Source organism: Sorex araneus, chromosome X (genome assembly GCF_027595985.1).
Source record: "Sorex araneus isolate mSorAra2 chromosome X, mSorAra2.pri, whole genome shotgun sequence".
Taxonomy (NCBI): domain Eukaryota; kingdom Metazoa; phylum Chordata; class Mammalia; order Eulipotyphla; family Soricidae; genus Sorex; species Sorex araneus.
Window position 1 is genome coordinate 268,187,199 of NC_073313.1, and position 22,131 is coordinate 268,209,329.

General features: G+C 44.5%; 1 protein-coding gene and 1 pseudogene across 1 annotated transcript in view; one reads left to right on the top strand and one right to left on the bottom strand.

Moving 5' to 3' along the window:
* The first annotated feature begins 1,039 nt into the window (after nucleotides 1–1,039).
* UVRAG (UV radiation resistance associated) overlaps nucleotides 1,040–22,131 on the top strand; it is a 296,340-nt gene continuing 275,248 nt past the window's right edge. Inside the window, exon 1 of the mRNA XM_004610830.2 lies at nucleotides 1,040–1,434. Within this exon, the coding sequence (XP_004610887.2) occupies nucleotides 1,318–1,434 (117 nt within the window). The 5' untranslated portion in view covers nucleotides 1,040–1,317. The remainder of the gene's footprint in view (nucleotides 1,435–22,131) is intronic.
* Nucleotides 15,116–15,240, bottom strand: LOC129400629 (small nucleolar RNA SNORA70; annotated as a pseudogene).

Below are 22,131 nucleotides of genomic sequence, written 5' to 3' on the forward strand. Positions count from 1 at the left end.
GTAGGACAGCACTGTAGCACTGTCCTCCCGTTTTCATCGATTTGCTCGAGCTGGCACCAGTAATGTCTCCATTGTGAGACTCGTTGCTATTTTTGGCGGGATACTCTCAGTAGCTTGCCAGGCTCTCTGAGAGGGAGGGAGGAATCGAACCCAGGTCAGCCGGTGGGCTGCGTGCAAGGCAAACGCCCTACCCTCTGTGCTATCGATCATACAGTTTATTTTTTTATGAGCGATAAAATAATAATAATAATAATAATAATAATAAATCTCAAATATAAAAGATATGACAGAGAACAGGTTCCTGTGAGCCCCTTACAGAAGCCTTTCTGAAGAAGGGATCCCTAAGCCCAGACGAGATTTGATGGGTAAGCATGAGGAGAAAAGTAGCGAAGGCTTTGGAGGGGCAGCAAGAACCCACTCAGAGGGGAGAAACAAGCTTCCTGAACGCCTGGCACACCTGGTTTGAGCGCGAATTAGCGGGGCGGGTAGGAAGGCGTTAGCCCGGCAAGCGTCGGTAGATCTGCCCAGTTTTCAGGTCCAGTACCTTCTGAGTGGTGTTTTTCCTCCGAAACACAAAGCATTCTTTTTCAGCCGTGTACAGCAGCACCTCAAGCGAAGACAACTCTAGAGCGCACGATTGCGGATCCGCCCGCCTAACCCAGCTACCCTCCAGAGCGTTCCGCCCTCCAGTGGGGGCTGATCACCATGGCAACTAGGTTAGGGCGGAAGTGGCTCCGCTCTCTAATCAGGTGACTCTCCTGTCTCTTGCACGTGACACCAGCGCCTCGGCGCGCTCCCCACCTACTCAGACCCCGCCCCTCTCTCCTTAAACTCCTAATTGACAGCCACCTGGAGCAATGATCGTTGCAACTCCAGCAGGAGACCCCGCCCCACAGTCGCGAAAGAACCAATTAGACTTAGGGGGAAAAAATAAGCACCGCCCCAGGTTCCATCCCCGGTTTGACAGAAGCGATTTAGGCCATCCTCGGGTCCCTCCTCCCCTAGTCAATTCCGGACGACGATGGACAGACCTTCCACCCAATAGCCTGCCCGCCATTCGTCGTTGGGTCCCGCCCTCGTTGGAGTGGAACCAATGACCGACCCGGGTCTCGGCGGGGCGGAGGGGGTTGCACTGCGGTAATATGGCTCTTCCTTGAGCCCGCGGCGGCGGCGGCGGCGGCCAGAGCGCGGCTAGAGCAGCCCTGCCTCGCAGGTGGCGGCTTCCTCGGCCGCAGGGGCTCGGCGGGTCGTGGCGAGGCGGTGGTGGCGGATGTCGCAGGAGCGTGGGCCCCGCCGCGGGGCAGCCCCGGGCTCCAGATGAGCGCCTCAGCGTCTGTGGGGGGCCCGGTTCCCCCGCTGCCCCCGGGCCCGGCCGCCGCGCTGCCTCCCGGCTCTACCGCGCGGGCCCTGCATGTGGAGCTGCGGTCCCAGCAGGTAACTCCGCGGGCTCGCGGCGTTCGGGGGTCCCGGGAGCCGGCCGGCGGCGGACCCAACGGACTGACTGCGTGCCAGCCCGGAGACCCGGCGAAGTGGCCGGGGCGAACTCGGAAGCCCGAGGAGCGCGCCCCGGAGGTCAAGCCAGGGAGGGGTCCAGCGGGGGCCGGCGGGCGGGGAGTGGAGAGCCGCGACCCGCGCCCGTCGCACGCCCCTGGGAGCCCGGCCCGAGTCCGGGCCGCCGGGAGCCGGGATGCCCTCGCGCAGACCCGCCGCTGCGCCCCCGACGCCCGGGGACACCGGGGAAGCGATTCCTTCCCGACGCAGGGGCCGCAGCCCCAGCTCGCTCTCTCGCTCCCGAGCCTGCGGCAGAAGTGAGAGGCTACGTTTCCAGCATTTACTTTTCCTCTCCCCTTATTTATTAGGAGGCTTCGTCTCCTCTCACTTCTTCAAAGAAATCTTGGGGGACTTGGGGAGGGGGCTTTCCTTGGTAATTCCCAGACCTTCAAGTTGTATTTCCCCACTTCGCTGCCTCTCTTTTTTAATTTCTAAAGCAATTTCAAGGGGCTTTCTTCCTACTTCTTGGGCTCCCGTGAGCGTCAGTGGCAGGAGGAGTTGATGTATTATTGCTTATCGGGGCCCTGCAGCGTGCATCTCGGACCTACGTCAGAGAAAGCACCTGGCTCGGGGCTCTGTCAACTTTGCCATGCACATGCGCTCGACCTTTCAGTTTCCAAAAGACTTTCTCGGAGGGAGACTCTGCCCAAGATTAGGTGGAAGTGAATGAAAATATGTTTCACGCGTTCTCTTGATTGCTCCTTCCAAGAGGAGACCCCAGTGGAAGCCGGTTACTGAGACTCGACCATGCTGGCGGTGTGCCCGGTGCGGGGGCCCCCTGCCTGGCACCGGATGCGGACAGCTCTGAGATGGCTGTTTTATGAGCCCCATTTCTGACTCCGGGGACCCAGGCTCACAGGCGTGCAATCACATGTCCCAAGCCATGGCAGGTCGCGGTTGCAGAATCTGGCGTCTGCCCTGGTCGCCTGTGCTTGTGGGCATTTTGTTGGAGATTTGAGCAACCTCTTAGCTAAATTCCTGCCTCACGCAGGACAGAGCCAGTTGCTTTGGACCCTTCCTCCAGCTTCCCATCCCTGACGGAAAGTGGAGGTTGGGAAGTGGGGTTGATTTGAATACAGGAAAAAGGTGGAGTTGTTGAAGGGCTAAGGATTGGAGAGAATGGCTACAGGGGTGGCTGCAGAGCTGTTTGCAGAAACAGGACATGGTGATTTTAAAGGACTGGGGTTGTGGGGAAGTGAGAGTACAGGCCTAAGCCATCCTTTGCATGTGAGAGACCCAGGTTCTCTGCCCTGTGTTGCATGGCCGCCATTGGGAGCCGCCTCAGGGCTCCCCCTTCTTCTCCCTCTCCTCCCCAAAAAGATTGGGTTTGTTTATGCCTTAATTTTGTGGTACTAATGGATAGGGAGCTGCTGGAGAATGTTATGACTTTGAGGGTAGTGAAATTTAGATTGCATTTATGAGGTGCTGGCAAGAAAGCAGTAAAGGCAAGAAAGGGGGTGGTGGGGGCTGCTAGCTCCGGGTATAAACATTAATGTGATTTTTTTTTTTGCGTGTGTGTAGTTGGATGTATGGTGAGCACTGTTACAAGCAGCCTGAAGAAAATCCTAAGCAGTCAAGGGCCAAGAGGGATTTAGTTTCAGCTTTGGGCAAGTGTGGGATTAGGAAAGAGAAAGCATCATTTGTTTTCTGGGCTTGTCCTCTGATACCAGTTCACGGTTTAACACTGGGGGGGAAATAATCTAAACAAACTGTCCATGGAATAAATTCAGCTGCATTTGTGAGCATTTGTCAAATTTTTGGATTTGTGCCGAGAGCTATATAGTGGCTAAGTGTACACTGAATGCGGTAGAGCGTGGGGGAGTATGGTTTCTACAGCTTTTTGTGGGTGTAATCCTTCTTGAATTCTTGGAAGGCAGCCTGTATAATAAAAACGCTTTTGCAATTAACATTCATTTAGCTTTCTGGGTCAAAATGCTCATGCTTTTAGCATGTGTGTATGTGTGTGTGTGTGTGTGTTTGTGTATATCTGTGTATAGAATCACAAAAACTTGTGTTATTTGTATACAGTATAGCACTGTAACACTGCTGTCCAGTTGTTCATCGACTTGTTCGAGTGGGCACCAGTAACATCTCCATCGTGAGACTTGTTACTGTTTTTGGGATATTGAATACGCCACGGGTAGCTTGCCAGGCTCTGGCGTGCGGGTGGGATACTCTTGGTAGCTTGTCGGGCCCTCTGAGAAGGACGGAGGAGGAATCAGAACCAAACGCCCTGCCCACTGTGCTATTGCTCCAGTCCGTTTGTATAACAATAAGTACACTATTATTAGTACATAAGTTACTAGTACACAAAGGTCCTAAACACATTTATATAACCTCTACCTGGGTTAAGAAATTCACAGTTGGGGCTGGAGCAGTAGTTCAGCGGATAGGGCACTTGTCTTGCACGTGGCTGACCTGGGTTCAATCCCCAGCATCCTATATGGTCCCTGAGCACTGCCAGTAGTGACTCAGTATAAAATTCGCAGTTATTAGCATACGAGAATTCTGCCTTATGTCTTCTTCTTCCTACCTTTCCTTTGGATTCCTAATGATTCCTAACATAACAGATCAGTTATTGTCAGTTCTTGAACTAGATATAAATTATATCATTTGTAATCCCGTTGATCTTCGATTTGCTTGAGCGGGAGCCAGTAACGTCTCCATTCGTCCCTGCCTCGTCTCCATTCATTCCTGCCTCGTGCTAGTGTAGCCCAATGGTATCTGCTTGCTCCAGGAACACAAAGAGCCTCAAACTGTTCGTTCAGGGTTTTGACGAAGAAGTCTGACCATCTTGTAGGTAGGTGGCCACATGGTCTTTTGACGTCCCGTGGAATCCATTTATATCTGGAATCTGGAATCCAGATAGAAATTGAGTCATGCAAAATATAGTCTTTTTTGTCTTGTTTACTGTGCAGTGGGTGGGGCTCTATTCTTGGCTAGTTGCTGGGGTGGGGGGGCCACTCCGGGTGAGGGTTGGGGTATCATATGGGGTGCTGGGCGTCAACCCTGGACTTCTAGACTGGTTTTATTCTGGCTGAAACCTAGCACTTTGTGTGCAAAGCATGTGCTCCAGCCCTCTGAGCTATCTCCCTGACCTTTTAGCAAATTTTAATCTTATTTTATCAGATTCCTGTGTTGTCTTGTGCTTATGACTTTTGTAAGATTTAGATAAGTAGAAATTCAGTTTTATTTTAAGTAACTGTAAAAATTATGTTATTTTAGTGGAACCCATGCTATTTGAGAAGGAGTCAATATTTCTAAACCTTGATTTAGGAATTCTGTGATAAAGTTGATTATTTAAATAAAATAGATCATTTGGTTCCCCCACCCTACTCATTTGAACCTCAACAGTATTGACATTTCGAGTGGGTAGGTGGTGGTGTCCAAGACCTCAAGCCCACAGTATACCAGCAGCATCTGCCCAGTTCTGACAACTGAAAAGTGTCATCAGTTTTTACCAAATGCCTTTGAAGGGACAGACTTACTCTTGGTATCCCTCATCATTCTGAGGGATACAGCATTTTCATTTTGGGATAGATAGTATTTTTGCTATTATACTCATTTCTTTCATGTTTTATTAAGTCCTATTTTTCTAATGACTTTGTTTATTATATTAATTTTTGGGAAGTGCAAAGAAAACTCACAAAACTATTGGCTCTGAATTATTTCTATCTTATTTAAGCCACTTATCTTACAAGAACAACTCCTTAACCTTTACATGTGTGAATATTAACTATAGTTCATAATAGTTATTTGACTGTCAAGTAGAACTACTATTTAATCTTTGCTTCCTTTTGCCTGTAATTTAACCATGAACTAGTCAAGCATTTGGAAGACTCTTTTTGCTCTTTAATTTTTGGTTGAGGTTTGTAATTAGTGACATAGCTCATTTGAAGAATAACTTCCTTCACACCCTTAGATTTGAGAATCTTGAAATAGCATATTTTGTGGTGAAGACATTTAATACAGCCTTAAGAGTTTCATTGAGAATATTTCTTTTTCTTCAGGTATAATCTAAATATAACTTACATGATAAGTATAAACATACTTATGGAAATATAACCTAACCATGTTTCTTTGGTGCTCAGAACTTGGCGGACTACTTAGCACTTCTTCAGTTATGCTTTTTGGGGTGTGGATTGGCACATATTCTTTAAGCCTTTGGTAAAAGTTAGGGCCCAGGGATGCAGTTCAGCAATAGAGCTCGTGTGTGTGTGTGTGTGTGTGTGTGTGTGTGTGTGTGTGAGTGTGTGTGTGAGTGTGTGTGAGTGTGTGTGAGACACCCTACATTTGATCCCCACTATTGAATAAAAGAGTGTGTTAAAGCTGGGGGAGCTGGAGAGAGAGTACAGTGGGTAGGGCGCTTGCCTTACACTGGCTGATTAGGGTTCAATCTTGACATCCAGTGGCTCCCTGAGCACCACCAGGAGTGGTCCCTGAGTGTACAGCCAGGATTAACTCCTGAGCATAGCTGGGGTGTGGCCCAAAAATGAAAACCAAAACAAACAAAAAAAAAAGTGTGCTAAGACTTTGTATATTTTCTCTAGAAAATATGAACCCCGGGGTTAGAGAGAGTATTCAGTGAGCTGAACACATGCTTTTCTTTCCAGAGGCCTCATTTCACTCCCTGCAAAGGGTTGCCATCCCCCAGCACTGCCAGAAATGACCCCCATACTAGGAGCTGGGGATTCTTTCTGAACACTGCCATTATGAACCACCTGCCCTCCCCCCCCCCCCAAAAAAAATCTACTATTTATACATAAACACAGTTGCAGGCAAATTTGGTTCCCTGGAGCTAAAAATAGAGGTCCTCTGATTAAATAGATTGGTTTAATCCCGCCCTTAAAAATTAAATTTATTATTTTCCTGATACTCAGCTGTCTTCTCTGTAGTCTCCTTTGGCTGTGATAGTTCTTGAGACTGACCACACTAGGCGATGCTCAGAAGTTACTCCTGGCATTGCATACATGAATCACTCCTGGCAGTGCTTGGGGGACCATATGGGATGCTGGGGGTCGACCGCATGTAAGGCAAGCACCCCATGCTGTGCTCTCTCCAGCCAAGAGACTTTGTGTTTTCATGACTATGAGAGTTTTGGAATATAGATCAGATACTTTGCAGAATGTGTCATTACTGAAATGAGCACGACTAAAAAAAAAAAAAAAGGCTTCACCACCTGCCTGGGGACTGTGATGCAGACCTGAGGCGTGGCTTTGGACCACTAGGGCACCCAGAGATGTTGAGGTAGGGAGGTAACTAACCAGTGCTGGGGATCAAACTCAGGGCCTATACTTGCTAGGCCTGTGCTTTCCAGTTCTGGCTACAGAATTAGTTTGATTCCTCCCCCAATCCTCTGTGGTGGATGTTGGGTGTTTTTGTTTTGTGTTCAGGTCATACCCTGCTGTGCTCAGAGCTTACTCCTATGTCAGACCCTGATGCAAGGCAAATGCCTTACCCACAGTACTACTGCTCTGACCACTGGGGTTTGGGTTTTTGTGCTAAAGGCCATAGGATTAAAGTGCCACTTTCATATTAACAGGTGCTAAAGGCTTACTTTTGGGCTTTGCTCAGGGATTACACCTGGTGGGGCTCGGGGGACCCTTTGAGGTGCCAGGGATCGAACCTGGCTTGGCTGTGTACAAGGCAAGCACCTTACTTGCTCTACTGGCTCTCCAGTTCTAGGCGTACATATTATTAACACGACTAATCATTGTTGATGCCAACCCTCCTCTCAGGCTGAGGTAGTGTCTGTTGTAAAGTTACCCTTTTTTGCTCAGCCTCTTCCTACTGTCCTCTTGGAAGAAGTTATTTTCAGTCGGCTTTAGAAGGAGGATTTATGCTCTCCTTTGAGAGCAGTCTCTGCCAAGGTATTTGGAATTCTGCAAAACAAAAACATTTCTTTTTCTTTTGGGGCCATACCTGGCTTGGGGGTTACTTCTGGCTCTGAGTCCAGGGATCACGCTTGGTAATATGCAGGGGACTATAATACAGAGTATCTGGGATTGAACCCAGAAAGGAGGGTGCAAGGCAAGTACCCTACTCGCTGTATTATCACCTCAACCCTTGCATGTACATTTCTATCAGTAGCTGTTCCCCTGTACAGATGAGAACTTTAGAATCTGGGGAACTTTCTTAAACTTGCCCAATGTCAAGATGGGGGTGCAATCCAGATCTTTGATTCCCAGTTGCTTTAAGTGCCCACTCTTTGTCTTTTGGGCCACACCCAGTGATGCTCAGGGGTTACTCCTGGTTCTGCACACACAAATTACTCCTAGTGGGCTTGGGGTACCATGTAGGATGCCAGGGATCGAACCCAGTTTGGCTCTGTGCAAGGCAAGCTCCCTGCCTGCTGTACTATCTGTCAGGCCTTGAAGGTGCCCACTTTTAACTGGGTTCTGGTGTAAAACATTTTGCATTACCTCAAGGTTTGGGACAGTCATGCTTCATATTTTATTTCCTATAGCATCTGCATCTAGCACTGTGCTGATTACATGCTAGAAACTCAGTATGCATATATATTTTAATTTTATTAGGATGTGGGGCTTTCTTATTCTTTGAAGCAATTTACAGCCTAGTGAGCAAGGAAGATGGTATTGAAATGCACACAATGATACATGTACAAAAGCGATGTGAAACTTTATTTAGCTGCTATAATATTTATTTTCCCCTTAACGTGTTTATGTTAGATATCATACTTTTGTCGCTATTTTCTTCATATTTTTGTGGCACTCAGGATTGATCCCAGGATTTCAAATGTATAATCTACCACCGAGCTATATCCCTGGCCCCTAATTATCTTTTAAAGAAATATTTATTTTTTGCCACACCTGGCTGTGCCCAGGGCTAACTCTCGGCTCTGTGCGGAGTCCCTCCTCATGGACTCAGGGGACCATATGGGGTACCTGGGATCTAACGTTGGTCTGTTACTTGCAAGGCAAACACCTTACCCATTGTAGTATCATCTTTCTGGCCTCTTTATAGTATTTTAATTTTTATTTATATATCTATTTATTTATTTATTTATTTTTGGGCCACACCGGGTGACACTCAGGACCATGTCCTGGCTCTGTGCTTGAGGAGCACTCCACATGGTGGGTAGGGGAGCATATGGGATGCTGGGAATTTTATCTGGGCTGGCTGTGTGCAAGGCAATAAGCACGCTATGCTATCACTTTGCCCCCCCCCCCTTTTATGATATTCTAAAAAGATCTGTGTTCTTGGTAAGGCCACTGCAGATAGAGAGACTGCTCTGTCTTACTGGAACATATGCTCCAGGGCATTTATTGAGCTCTTTGACGGAAAAGACATATAAAATAAATGACATTTTAGGGGGGCTGTTTTGACACTTGTAAATAAAACAGTGCGGAAAAATTTCAGAAACTTAAAATAACAGCTTTCTAAAATCTGTTTTATTTTTTGGTGTGGGTCTTGAACCCAGGACTTCATACATGCAAGTCATCTTTTCCAGCACTAAGTTACATGGTCACATCCCTGGCTTTTTGATGTTGTTGTTGTTTGGGACCATACCTGGTGGTTCTCAGGGCTTTCTCCTGGCTCTGCGCTTTGGCATCTCACTTGGTGGGGCTTAGGGGACCAACTGGGTGCTGGGATTGAATCCAGACTGCCTGTATACAAGACAAGTGTCTTACCACGCTGTACTGTCTCTCTAGTCCCTGGACCTCAAATCATTTTTTTGTGTTTTTAAATGTAGGGATACTGCTATTTATATAAGAACTCCACATTGCTTTTTTTCTTTAAAAATATTTTTTTAATTGAATATCCGTGAGATAAACCATTACAACGCTGATTATGATTGGGTTTCAGTCATACAATAATCCAGCGTCCATCTCTTCATCAGGGAACATTTCCCACCACCAGTGTCCTCCAGTACTCGACCCTCCGCCCCCCACCCCCAGCTTCCTTCTATTTTCCTGCATTATGGTTTGCAATACAGATATGAAGATGTCATCATGCTTGTTCAGGGCATTCAGTATCAAATCACTTTTATGTGATAAGATCACTAGAAATTTAAATTTTTTTCTTTTTCTTTTTTTTCTGTGAAAATGTTTTCTGCTGAAAGGGAAAGTATGTTCTTACCCAGTGTTTATTTTAAGAGTTCTTTAGAGGATTACAGTTTTTAACTATTGTGGCAGGAAATTCAGAAGTGAAATTGAGTTAAGAGCAGAATTGAAATTAATAACTTAGGCCTGAGTATGTGTGAAAATTCTTTTTAAAGTTTTTGGGTTTTTTTTTTTGTTTCCAAATGTATGTTTTTGATCAACTACAGTTTTACCTGTCAGGTTTACTTCTAGGGAAGAAATATTTATCATTTTAAATGTACTTTTGTGTGTATAAGAAAATTTATGTTAAGAGGAATTGAAAAGATTCAGATTTCAGTTAAAACATTTTTTTTCTTTCCGGTTTTTGGGCCACATTGGTAATGCTTGGGGTTACTTCTGGTTCTCCACTTATGAATTACTCCTGGTGGTGCTTGTAGGACCATATGAGATGCTGGGCATTGAACCTTGGTTGGTGGAGTGCAAGGCACATGCCTTACCTACTGTATGATCTTCAGCCCTTAAACAGTTCAGATTTTAAAGTTTGTTTTTAGATTTAGTGATATTAGTAAGGTCTTAGGTAAAATTTAAAAATGCATTTATTTACCTCAAAATGAAATGGTATCATGATGTAGAGGTCTGATCACAAGTATCAGACATTGGATTTGATGGATTACTATAACTACATTCTGAAAATCCTTATATAATACAAGCTAAAGAATTACTCCTAAAATCATGTTCAGGTAAAACCTGCTTGCAACAGAATTGGGGTAATGAATGAAAAAAATAAAACATATCACTTTCTAGTAGTAACATTTTCAAAACCACATGGAGAATATAATTTACACTTATAAAGAACACCAGCTTATAAAAGCATTGTTATGTGGATTTAAAAAAAATGCCCAGGACAGGAGAGATAGGTACTTTGCCATGCATGCAGACTTTTCCTGTTCAATCCCAGAAGGATTGAACCACATATGGTCCCCCAGCACTGCGAAGATAGACTTTGAGCTTTGCGCACAGAGCCAGAAGTATGATCCAAAACTCTACCTTCCCTCCTGCCCTACACCCCCCAAAAATCTCAGAAAAGCATGAATTGAGCATTTTTTCCTCAGATAAGGCAACACCTTAGTCAGTCAAAGTTGATGTGTTTTTTGAGGTGCTAGAATTTCATCCCAGGCCTCACATGCAAGCTAGGTGCTCTTCTACTTGAGTTTTCTCTCTAGTCCCAAGTTGAATTTATTTAATGCCTTGTGTTTAATTTTATTGTTTATTTTTTTGTTGGTTGGTTTGTTTTGGGGCCACCCCCATCTCTGCTCCAGTCTTATTCCTGACTCTGCACCCGGTCACTCCTGGCGGGGCTCTGGGGACCATGTGTGGTGCTGAATATTGAACCTGGGTCGGCTGTGAAAGGCAGATGCCCCACGAGGCAAACACCTACCTGCTGTACTCTGGCCCAGCGCCGTTTCAAGATGGAAATGTGAATTTTGAATCATAGAAATTTTGCAGGCAAAAACTCTGAAGTCCTCAAAAGTGAAATTATTTGTAGAGCCCAAGACTTGGTCCATCTCTCCTGGTCCTTTAGGATTTAGAGAAGTTGAACAAATCTCAGCTGAGCTCCCATGGTTCCTGCTGGAGTTTTGGCTTGATCATCACCTAGGTCTGCGCTTGGGCAACTTATTTTTTAAACTGATCTCTGTTTTCTTATACCTTAGCCCTAAAGCATTAGGTTAGAAATTAAAGCAGGGGAAGGCTGCACTTTATAACTTATTTTTACAGGCCAAAGGAACACTCAGACCCCACTCTGCCCTCCTGTGAGGCCTGAATGAGAGTGAAACTTCAGAATGTGTCTTTGTAGCTTAAGTGATCTCTCTTCCTGTTTTGCCCTTTACCAGGCCTCTTTTTTGAATACTCCATTTAAAAAGTTTTGGTTCTTTTTTTCTCATTAAGGAGGCCAACACCCATTGGTGCTCAGGGTTTTATTTCTGGCTCTGTACTCAGGAATTACTTTTGGAGGTACTTGGGGGACCACGTGAGGTGCCAGAGATCCAGCCCTGGTGGCAGTGTGTAAGGCAAGTGCCCTGCCCTCTGTATTAATATCTCTGCAGCCAAGTTTTGGTTCTTATTTACATTTCTGAAGCAGTCGCCATTTAATAATTGTGAATTTTCTTAATGGCAAGGAGTTTCTTTTGGGACCAGAGAGATAGTACAATGAGTAGGGCATTTTCCTTTTATGAGGCTGACCTGGGTTTGATCTCTGGCATCCCACATGGTCTTCTGAGCACCACCAGGAGTGATTCCGGAGTGCAGAGCCAGAAGTCAGCCCCATCTGTTGCTGGGTGTGGTCCCAAAACAAACAACAAAAAATTTTTTTTCTTCTGCGTAATATTTGGCTCCGATTACTAATAGACCTCATTTACTAGTAATATTACTAGGCATTGAAAACTCTAAGTTTAAGTATTTTTTTGTTTGAAAACTGAGCATCAGATTCTGGCACTTAGGAGTATGCTTATTGTTCCATTGAAATATCTGCTATTTCTCCCCACTGTGGTATTTAGAATGCAGTCAGACATTTTTGAAAAAATAATGAGGAGATCCAGGAAGCTGAAATGGACATCTACTTATGGCTTTTGTTAGTAGACTCCCGGGTAAGAAAAAGGGAAGATACAGAAGTACAAGCGGGAGTCAAGTTTTTTGGTCCATTTTTTTTTCTAGGAAATCCTTGATGCTTTTTAAATTAAATTAAATTTTAAATTTTATTTAGTCTTTTTTTTCTTTTTAATTTTATTGAATCATCGTGAGATAGTTACAAGTTTTCATATTTGGGTTACAGTCACACAGTGATCAAATACCCATCCCTCCACCAGTGCACATTTCCCACCACCAATATCCCCAGTGTACCTCCCCTTTCCCATCTTCCCTCTGCTTGCTTCTATGGCAGACGATATTCCCCATACTCTCTTCTTTTGGGGCATTATGGCTTGCAACACAGATACTGAGAGGTCATCATGTTTGGTCCATTACCTACTTTCGGCATACATCTCCCATTTTGACTGATTCTTCCAGCCATCATTTTCTTAGTGATCCCTTCTCTATTCCATCTGCCTTCTACCCTTTGCTCATGAAGCAGGCTTCCATCTATGGGGCAATCCTCCTATCCCTTGTATCTACTGTCCTTGGGTGTCAGCCTCATGTGATGTTACTCTATGCTCCACAAATAAGTGCAGTCCTTCTATGTCTGTTCCTTTCTTTCTGACACATTTCACTTAGCATGACACTCCATGTCTGTCCATTTATAAGCAAGTTTCATAACTTCATCTCTCCTAACAGCTGCATAGTATTCCATTGTGTAGATGTACCAAAGTTTCTTTAACCAGTCATCTGTTCGAGGGCACTTGGGTTGTTTCCAGATTTTGGCTATTGTGAACAGTGCGACAGTGAACATATAAGGTACAGATATAATTTCTACTGTGCTTTTTTGCATCCTCAGGATATATTCCCAGAAGTGGTATTGCGGGATCATATGGAAACTCAATTTCTAGTTTTTGAAGGACTGCCCGGGCTGGAGCGATAGCACAGTGGTTGTGCGTTCGCCTCTCACGTGGCTGACCCGAGTACGATTCCTCCGCCCCTCTCGGAGAGCCCGGCAAGCTACCGAGAGTATCAAGCCCGCACGGCAGAGCCTGGCAAGCTACCTGTGTGTATTGGATATGCCCCAAACAGTAACAATAAGTCTCTCAATGAGAGACGTTACTGGTGCCCGCTCGAGCAAATCGATGAGCAACGGGATGACAATGACAGTGACAGTTGAAGGACTGCCCATATTTAAACTTGATGATCTTTAACATGACTTTTTTACTTTTTGTGACTGTGAGTATAAATATTTAACTATAACTGTAATCACATGGTAATTTTAGCTATATTAAAACGAATTCTTCCTGCAGAAGTGGTGGAAACTGAGTTAGGTTTTTATTCAAAAGATACTTATAAAAAAAAAGATACTTATAAAATATCTTCAATGAATTGTGTTAGAAGTGAGATTAGAAACTGTATCTTGTCCTCCAATGTTCATTCAGGTCTTCAAGAGTTTATGAATTATTTCATGTCACAATTCCAGTCTTTTTATTGTGTGTGTATGATACAAAGTGAGTGAGCTAGTACGGGAAAACTAAACTTTAAAAAAAAAATGCAGTCTGAGGTTCCAGAGCACAGGCTGAACTGGGTTTCATCTCTGTCATCCCAATGGCCCCCCGAGCCCCGCCAAGAGTGATTCCTAAGTGTAGGGCCAGTAGTAAAGCTATGAGCAATGCCAGGTGAGGCCCCCAAACCAAAACCAATAAAATAAAATACGAGAATAAGTATGAGAAAACCATTTCTTGCCTTTGTCTGCTTTATTGTTAGATTATTGGCATTGAGAAAATTGTACTGCTTTCCTCAACATAAATGCTAATATCCAGGTATGTATGAAAAAAAAAAAGGAAGACTTACTGAATATTTTTTTTTTTTATGTTTTGTTTTGGGGCCACACCCTGGGCTGTTCAGGGCTTACTTCTGACTGCTTTCAGGGATCACTCCTGGCAGACTTGAACCATATGGGGTGCTGGGATTGGATCCTGATAAGGCAAGCACCCCTCCTGCTGTATTCTTGCTCCACCCCCCTAAATTTTTTATTCTGAAAAGAGATCACAAGTTCCTAATAAGCAAGTTAGGAAGGCGGACTGTGGGTTACTAGTTAAGAAAATTTTACTTTTCCCCTTCTCATCTCTTTGTGTTGCTGTTGAGATGGCATGAGTCACACATGATTGTGGTGCCTGCACACTTTTTTGGTTGCAGTGCTGGCTGAGGTTTACGCACTTCCATTGCCATCGTTATATATCCATTGCCGAGGTACTTTCCAGGGGTCACACAGTGGTGAAGCTTGCACACTTCAGTTGTGTTGCTGGAAGGTTGACACATTTCAGTTACGGTGTTGTCACACACTTGGTTATGGTGCACTGGGGAATCACACACTCTTGCTGAGGTTCTCGAATTCCCACACAGTCGTGTCCAGTGACTCTGGGATCTCCCTCAGTTTGTGGTGTGAGCTTGTGGCTTCATGCTTAGGAGGCACTGAGCTATCCCGAGGGCTGCTCTGGAGTGTTTGATTTGTCTGCAGGTCTGGGGATCAGACCCAGGTCTCAAGCATGCAAGTGCTTTATTGCTGAGACACATCATCACCCCCCAACCTGCCAATATTTTATTTTATTTTTGTTTTTGCTTTTGTTTTTAGCTCTGTGTTCAGGGATTACTCCTGGTGGGCTTGGGGGACCATATGGGGTGCCAGGGATAGAACCTGGACCAGCTGCGTGCAAAGCAAGCACTCTTCCTGCTGTACTGTCTGAGGCCCCGCAAACAAATTTTTTAGACCTGTTTTCTAGAAATAACTGGGGATAGCTTGAGGGCAGATATAAATGGGTAGATATAGATATAGAGGGTGGATATAAATGGTAGGTTTAAATGGCCAAGACTCTGCCCATGGTCCCTGAGAACAACCCATATAAGCAAAAGGCTACAATTTACCATGGAGGATGCTGTTGGCAGCCATTGCACACCCAGGTCTACAAGGACCCAGCTCTTATTACACCTGCCGCATTTACAAGTCTGTCCTGTCTTTGTGCTATAAACAAGCGTGAGAGGATGTCAGGAGAGACTGCTGGGAAGAAAATTGACTAGGAGACTGCCGATCAGATTTCCAAATAAGAGAAGGAGGCCCATGCCATGAGGCTGAAATATTCTTTTTCTCCCTTTTTTCCTCGTCACAAACATTTATTGAATATTGATATGGTTGCACAACAACCACTTGGAAATATAAAGACTGCTTTGATCCATAAGGCATTTACAATTATTGAGGACCCAGGAAATCAAAGAATTGTGATAAAATATTAGTTGCTGTATGAACTGTAACTTAAAATGTTACTATATGAGTAAGTGTACTTTCTGTCTTGTGTGGCATAGGGAAATATCTAATCAGGTCTGAGGTTGATATATTAGTTCATCTTTTGTATACCTTATTGAGTCCCTACTTTGTGACAGGTCTGTGCTACATGCTGGACATAAAGAGGAATAAAACTTGGTATCTATATTTAGGGACAGTTCCCTTTTCTGGGGGGAGGGGTATATACAGTCAATAAAACTTGATGATGGCAAGTGCTGCAGTGACATTTACACAAATATTGATCTGGCACAAAATGGGAAAATGGTCATCTCTCTTTAGAGTGGTGAATGGGGCGAGAGATCAGGAAGGATGTCTTTAAAGTATATATTCCGGGCACGGATAAATAGTACAGGGATTAAGGAGCCTTTCTTGCATGCTGCTGACCTTGGTTCCATCTCTAGCTCTGCATATCATCTCCAGGCACTGCCAGGAGTGATCCCTGAGCTCAGCCGGTATGACCCAGCATCCCTCCCCTCAAATGTAGAAATTCTGGAGCTGAATAATCCTTTGGGTTTGTCTACTTAACTGTAGTTGTTTCTTTTCTGTTTTTGAGGGTGGGAGTGGGAATACCACAGTGCTCAGGAGACCGTGCAGGGATGGAGCATATTCAGTCTGTTGTCTGTCTCCCTGACCCTGCAGGTCTTTCTTTCAGTTCAACTGTGTTATTATCATTTGTTGCCTTATTTTCCTCTAACAAGATTGGTTTGTATGCTTTTCACATGCCAGTACATAAGTGTCCTTTAAAGGTTATTTGTGAATTGGCCTGGGAATTAGCTCAATTGGCTGAACATGTGCTTTTCATGCGGGCAGCCTGGGTTTGATCTGGGAGCCTGCCTGGGACACTGCCAGGTAAAGCCCCCATGGCTGATCAGACCAAGATACACACCACTGTTCTGGTTCAGAATTCAGAGGATGGAATTACGGTCTTTATTCTGTTTTCTTGTTGCATCTAAAGGATAGTTTCCAGGTGGGAATGAAGGCTCCAAGGGACTGGCATGTGCTCTGTATGTAGGAGGGCCATACTCTATATCACTGGCACTGCCTAGTCCCCTGAGCACTGCCAGGACAGAACATCGCCGTATAGCTCCCAAACCAGAAGAAGCTGCAAAAAATAGCTAAAATGCAGTTTTCTAATTTTATTCTTTTTTTTTTTTTTACTTTTGTCTTTTCTATTTTTTTATTTCTTAATTTTTTTGCTTTTTGGCTCACACCCGATGATGCTCAGGGTTACTCCTGGTCTGCATTCAGAAATCACTCCTGGCAGTGCTTGAGGGACCATATAGGATGCCTGGAATTTAACCCAGGTAAGCCATGTGTAAGGCAGTGCCCTGCCTGCTGTACTGTCTCTCCAGCCCCTAGGGCTGCTTTCTTTTTGTAAATTAATTTTTTTAATTGAACGAGATACACTGTTACAAAGTTGTTCATGATTAGGTTTCAGTCATACAATGTTCCAACACCTGTCCCTTCACCAGTGTACATTTCTCACCACCAATGTCCCCAGTTTCCCTCCCACCATCCCCTTCCCCCAGCCTGCCACTATGGCAGACACTTCTCTCTCTCTCTCTCTCTCTCTCTCTCTCTCTCTCTCTCTCTCTCTCTCTCTGTCCAGAGTGATCATTTCCAACTACATTGTCATAGTGGTCCCTTCTCTGTCCTAGCTGCCCCTGCTGTCCCCCCATTTTGGCAAGCTTCCTACCATGAACCTGTCCTCTTCCCAAGGACACTTTTTTTTTTCTTTTTGGGTCACACCCAGCAATGAACAGGAGTTAATCCTGGCTCTGCACTCAGGAATTACCCCTGGCGGTGCTCAGGGGACCATATGGAATGCTGGGAATCGAACCTGGGTCGGCTGCGTGCAAGGCAAACGCCCTCCCCACTGTGCTATTGCTCCAGCCCCTCAAGGACACTTTCTTTGTGGAGTTTGCATTTCTCTTCATATCTATAGGGATACTCAGATTTCTTCGTACATTCCACAGATGTACATGTCAGGCTCATTGATATGTATGTGTTCCCAGTATGAGTGAGCGAGGGTGTGTATGTGTGTGTGTGCACATGCTTTGATCCAGTGAGCATGTCCAGTCCTTGTTCCAGCCTTGTGCCCTGAGCTGCTTGAATAGGCTCTGGTCACTGGAGATCAGGAACTGGTATAAGCAGGTAGGAAAATGAGTGAGTAAATGCAAATTATTATCTAATATTAGAAGTGACTGGGTCTTTATTTAGAATCTGGTAATGTTTTAGTGGCCAGAAATATGTTGTGAGAACTTCGCTTTTGTTTCTATCAATTAGTCTTTCCCAAAGTTGGTGATACTGCCCCACAGTGGGGTAGTGGAACCGTCTACTGGGGTGGGGGAGCAGTAGTAGCCTTGGAGTGCACTTTGGGTTTGCTTAAAAAAGGTAGAGTTTTAGGGGCTGGAGTGATAGTGAAGTGGGTAGGGCATTTGCCTTATATGCAGCTGGCCAGGGTTTGATCCCCAGCATCCCATACGGTCCTACAAGCAGAGCCAGGAGTAATTCCTGAGTACAAAGCCAGGACAGGAGTGACCCCTGAGCATTGCCAGGTGTGATCCAAAAAGGCAAAAAAAAAAATTAGATTTTAGGGGACACTGAGTATTTGTGCCTACCCATCCCACTCCCATCCCTGACTTAATGGAAGCTGCCCTTGGGACAGTCTCAAAACATAGTTCCATCAAGGGCAAAAGTAATTCTCTTTTTGAGAAGGAGGTGGTAGGCCAAATAAGACTGATGAAGTTGTTTCTGTTTTATGTCCTTTTGCTTAAACTCAGTTTCCAGGAACCTAAAGAAGAGGTTACGTGACACATTACCATAAAAGTGAGGTATGGTATATACCGGCACTTTGCAGTTACTTCATTTTATTTTTTTTACAATTCCATGACTAGGTACTATTACTAGCTCCGTTTTATAGAGGGGGTATCTGATATTTTTAGAGAGGTCAGAAATGTATTCCCAGGTAAAATAGAAGAGCCGAGACTCAACCCTGACTCTGCTAAGCTTATATCACATCAAAACATTGTTCTGATAATTGGAACACATAGCTCCTAACTGAGTTTTGAGCTGCAGTACTCCCTTTTATCTTTCATGTTGATTTGGTTGAACTCTGTCTATATGGGAATATTTTGTTGTTGTTTTTGGGCCACACCTGGCAATGCTCAAGTAGTTACTCCTGGCTCTGCACTCAGGAATTAACTCCTGGCAGTGCAGGGGGGACTATATCGGATACCAGGAATGGAACTCGGGTCAGCTGCAGGCAAGGCAAGTGCCCTCCCTGCCCTACCATCCCTGAAGGCCCACAGGGAAATGTCTTAGCCGGCTTACCCCAGTGTTTTTGCTAGTCCCTAGTCTCTTAAACTGGGGTCTTGGTACCCAATTTGACAGTAGTAGAAGTTTTCGGAATGCCCCAAACAAATTCAAAACCAGGCCCGTAATGAATCTGACGTGCTTCTGGCAGTGCTTGCCGGAATTGCATTTCTCCAGTGCAATGGGGCTCTGAGTTTGAAAAGCCTAAGGAGCCTCAGCTCTAGAGCTCAGGCTGTCGCACCGAAGTTATTTTTCACGGTGGTGTTGGCTTTGTCTGTTTGAAGTCTTGACGTGTGTCGAGGAGAATGTTGATACCTGCATAAGGGAAGGAAGCCAGTTTTTCGTAGCATAACACTAGTGTATGGTTGTGGAGACAGGGACAATGGAGCTTCTGAAAAGTGAAGATGCCTCAGGGTTTTGAAATAGGAAATAGATAGATCATATGCCTGTACACACAACCAAGGAATTCAGTTCTGGGTTCAAATCTTGATTTTCCTGCCCTTTTTTGGTTTGTTTTGTTTTGGTTCGCTCCCCAAATTCTCTGTGTGTGGGGGCCACTTCTGGTGGCGCTTGGAGGACATGCGATGCTGGGATTGAACTCAGGTCTCCTGCATGCGAAGTGTGACCTCCAGCCCACTGACCTCTCTGGCTCCAATTTTGATGCTCACTAAGAGTGTGAGCAAACATGATGGTTAAATAACCTCAGTTTCTGTTCTTTGAAAAATGAGTAAAATGGCTAGGATTGGTGCTTACTAAACTTAAAATGTACATACCATGTCTTGGAGGCTCTTGCTAACCTACAGAGTTTTATTGAATCTGTGGCTGTAATTATTTTGTGTTTTCAACAAGTTCCATGTGATACCAAGTAGCAAAGGTGTGGGTGCCCTGGAGGACTTTCTGGTTTGGCTGTTTTCTAGTTCTGTTTATTAAATGTTTTTCCCTTGGAGAGCTGTCATACTCTTGTGATTTTATAACTTCTATTTAGGCACATGGGTTCTAAATCTGTTCTCTCCACTTTAAATTAGAAATGCTTAAATCAGTTCACTATCATATACTGATAACCACATCCCTCTCTTGACGTCCTATTCCTGGTACTTTGCAATTTTCCGAGAGCTTTCATATCACATATCATTCATGTGATTCTTAGAGTAACCCTCAGATGGAGGCATGCAGGAAATGTCTCTATTTTAGGGAGAGGGAGCAGGCGCACTAGAGGGTGTGGCATCGCCATGGAGTTCAGTTGTATTCATTCTATTTTTTTTTCTTAATTTACAAAGTTGTTCATTATACAGTTGTTTCAAGCATTTAGTGTTCCAACATCACCACTGTGACCTTCCCTTCACCAATATCCAGTTTCCCTCCCAGTCCCAGGCTACCCCCTTTGAACAGATTTACTTTATATTGCTTATTCCAACAAAACTTTTAGAATTGGCAAATAAAATGATCAGAAAATGAATCAGTGAGAGCCATTAGTATTACTATATGATTCTGACCTATGTAAATATGAAAATTAAAACCATTTACTACAATATAATAAAATGCCTATTCTCATTTACATACATACGTTTTCAACTCTGGAATCTAAAGTATGTTGCATTAACACTTATTTTAGGGGCTGGAGCGATAGCACAGCGGGTAGGGCGTTTGCCTTGCACGCGGCCGACCCAGGTTCGAATCCCAGCATCCCATATGGTCCCCTGAGCACCGCCAGGGGTAATTCCTGAGTGAAGAGCCAGGAGTAACCCCTGTGCATCGCCAGGTGTGACCCAAAAACCAAAAAAAAAAAAAAAAAAGAACATTTATTTTATACTTAGGTCTTGTTATGATAGTAATCATGTTTCATCTGTCATTAATAAGCTTTCTTAAGCAATTCTGTGTTAATATATTTTTGAGTTTACATGGAAAAGGTAAGGCCTACATATGTAAATTTTCCCCTTACACTTTATATAAATGCTGTGGTTTACAAAGTTGTTCATGATGATTTGTTACAGGCATTCAGTATTCCAACATGTGAGTGTGATTCCAGACTTAATGGTGATGGCACCATTGCACCTTCCTTCTACCATTGTCTCCAGTTTTCCCAACCACCCCTATAGCAGGCTCTCAATAACTTATTTTATATTGCTTGCTAACAATAATTTGCTAACAGAATGATTGAAAATGTTTCCTTAGAAGAAAGTTAATGAAAATTGTTGCATCTCACCATGGAGCCATTAAGTCCTTGTGTAGGAGATTACTAAGATGTTGTTATAGGTTACGCCCTCTGTTAATTTATGTTTTGTTAATCAAGATTGGTTGCCTTCTACATTAAGTCCCATACATTCTGGTGTGCTACTACTGGTTTATTAGTATTGTAGATTTTGAGGTGTTGCTCACAGCCACATTTGCATGCTCTAGGAAGTATGGAATCTTTAATGGGGTGATACAGCTGGAGTTAAATTTTTTACTGCATGGCAGCTTTGGGGGATTGTTCGTGACTGCTGGGACTTCTGGAATTACAGGGACAGAGGGAGGTAGCCTATCCCAACTCCATGAAAACCTGGAGATTTCAGTCACAAAATCTGCATGTCTGAGTTTTTCTAGCAGCTTAATTTTTGGGTGAGACTTGTCCTGATGCCATGGAGTCCAGCCAGTGGCATGACCACGATTGTGGAGTGTGGGAACAGTTGGCTGCTGGGACTTTGGGTGGGCACTAGGCTGACCTGTCACCCTCTGGTCTGCCTTGGACAACTCAGGCATGCGCAGGTGTCCATCTCTTTCAAGATTTATTTATGAGTCTATGAATCATGGCCAGTAAATGGGCTTACATGGCACCGGAGGTGGTTTGTGGGTGTGATTCCAGACTTAATTGATTCTAGTTTCACACAGCTTCTGGCTTTTTTTTTTTTTTTGGTGTGGTGGGGGTGGCACATCTGGCAGTACTTAGAGCGTACTCCTTGCTCTGTGCTCAGGGATCACTCCTGGTAGGACTCAGGAGAACCGTATGTGGTGCCAAGGAACAAACCTGGCTCGACTATATGCAAGTCAGGCACCCTACCTGCTGTTCTATCTTTCCAGCCCTCACATTGCTTCTGGGCTAGGATAGATCAGATATTGAGCATCTTAATTTCATTTAAAAGATATATGCTTAATTTTGTTTTGCTTAACTTTGTTGAGTCTGGGGCTACACCTTCCGGTGCTCAGGAGCTGTTCCCGTCTCTGCTCAGGAGTGATTCCCGTCAGTCATACATG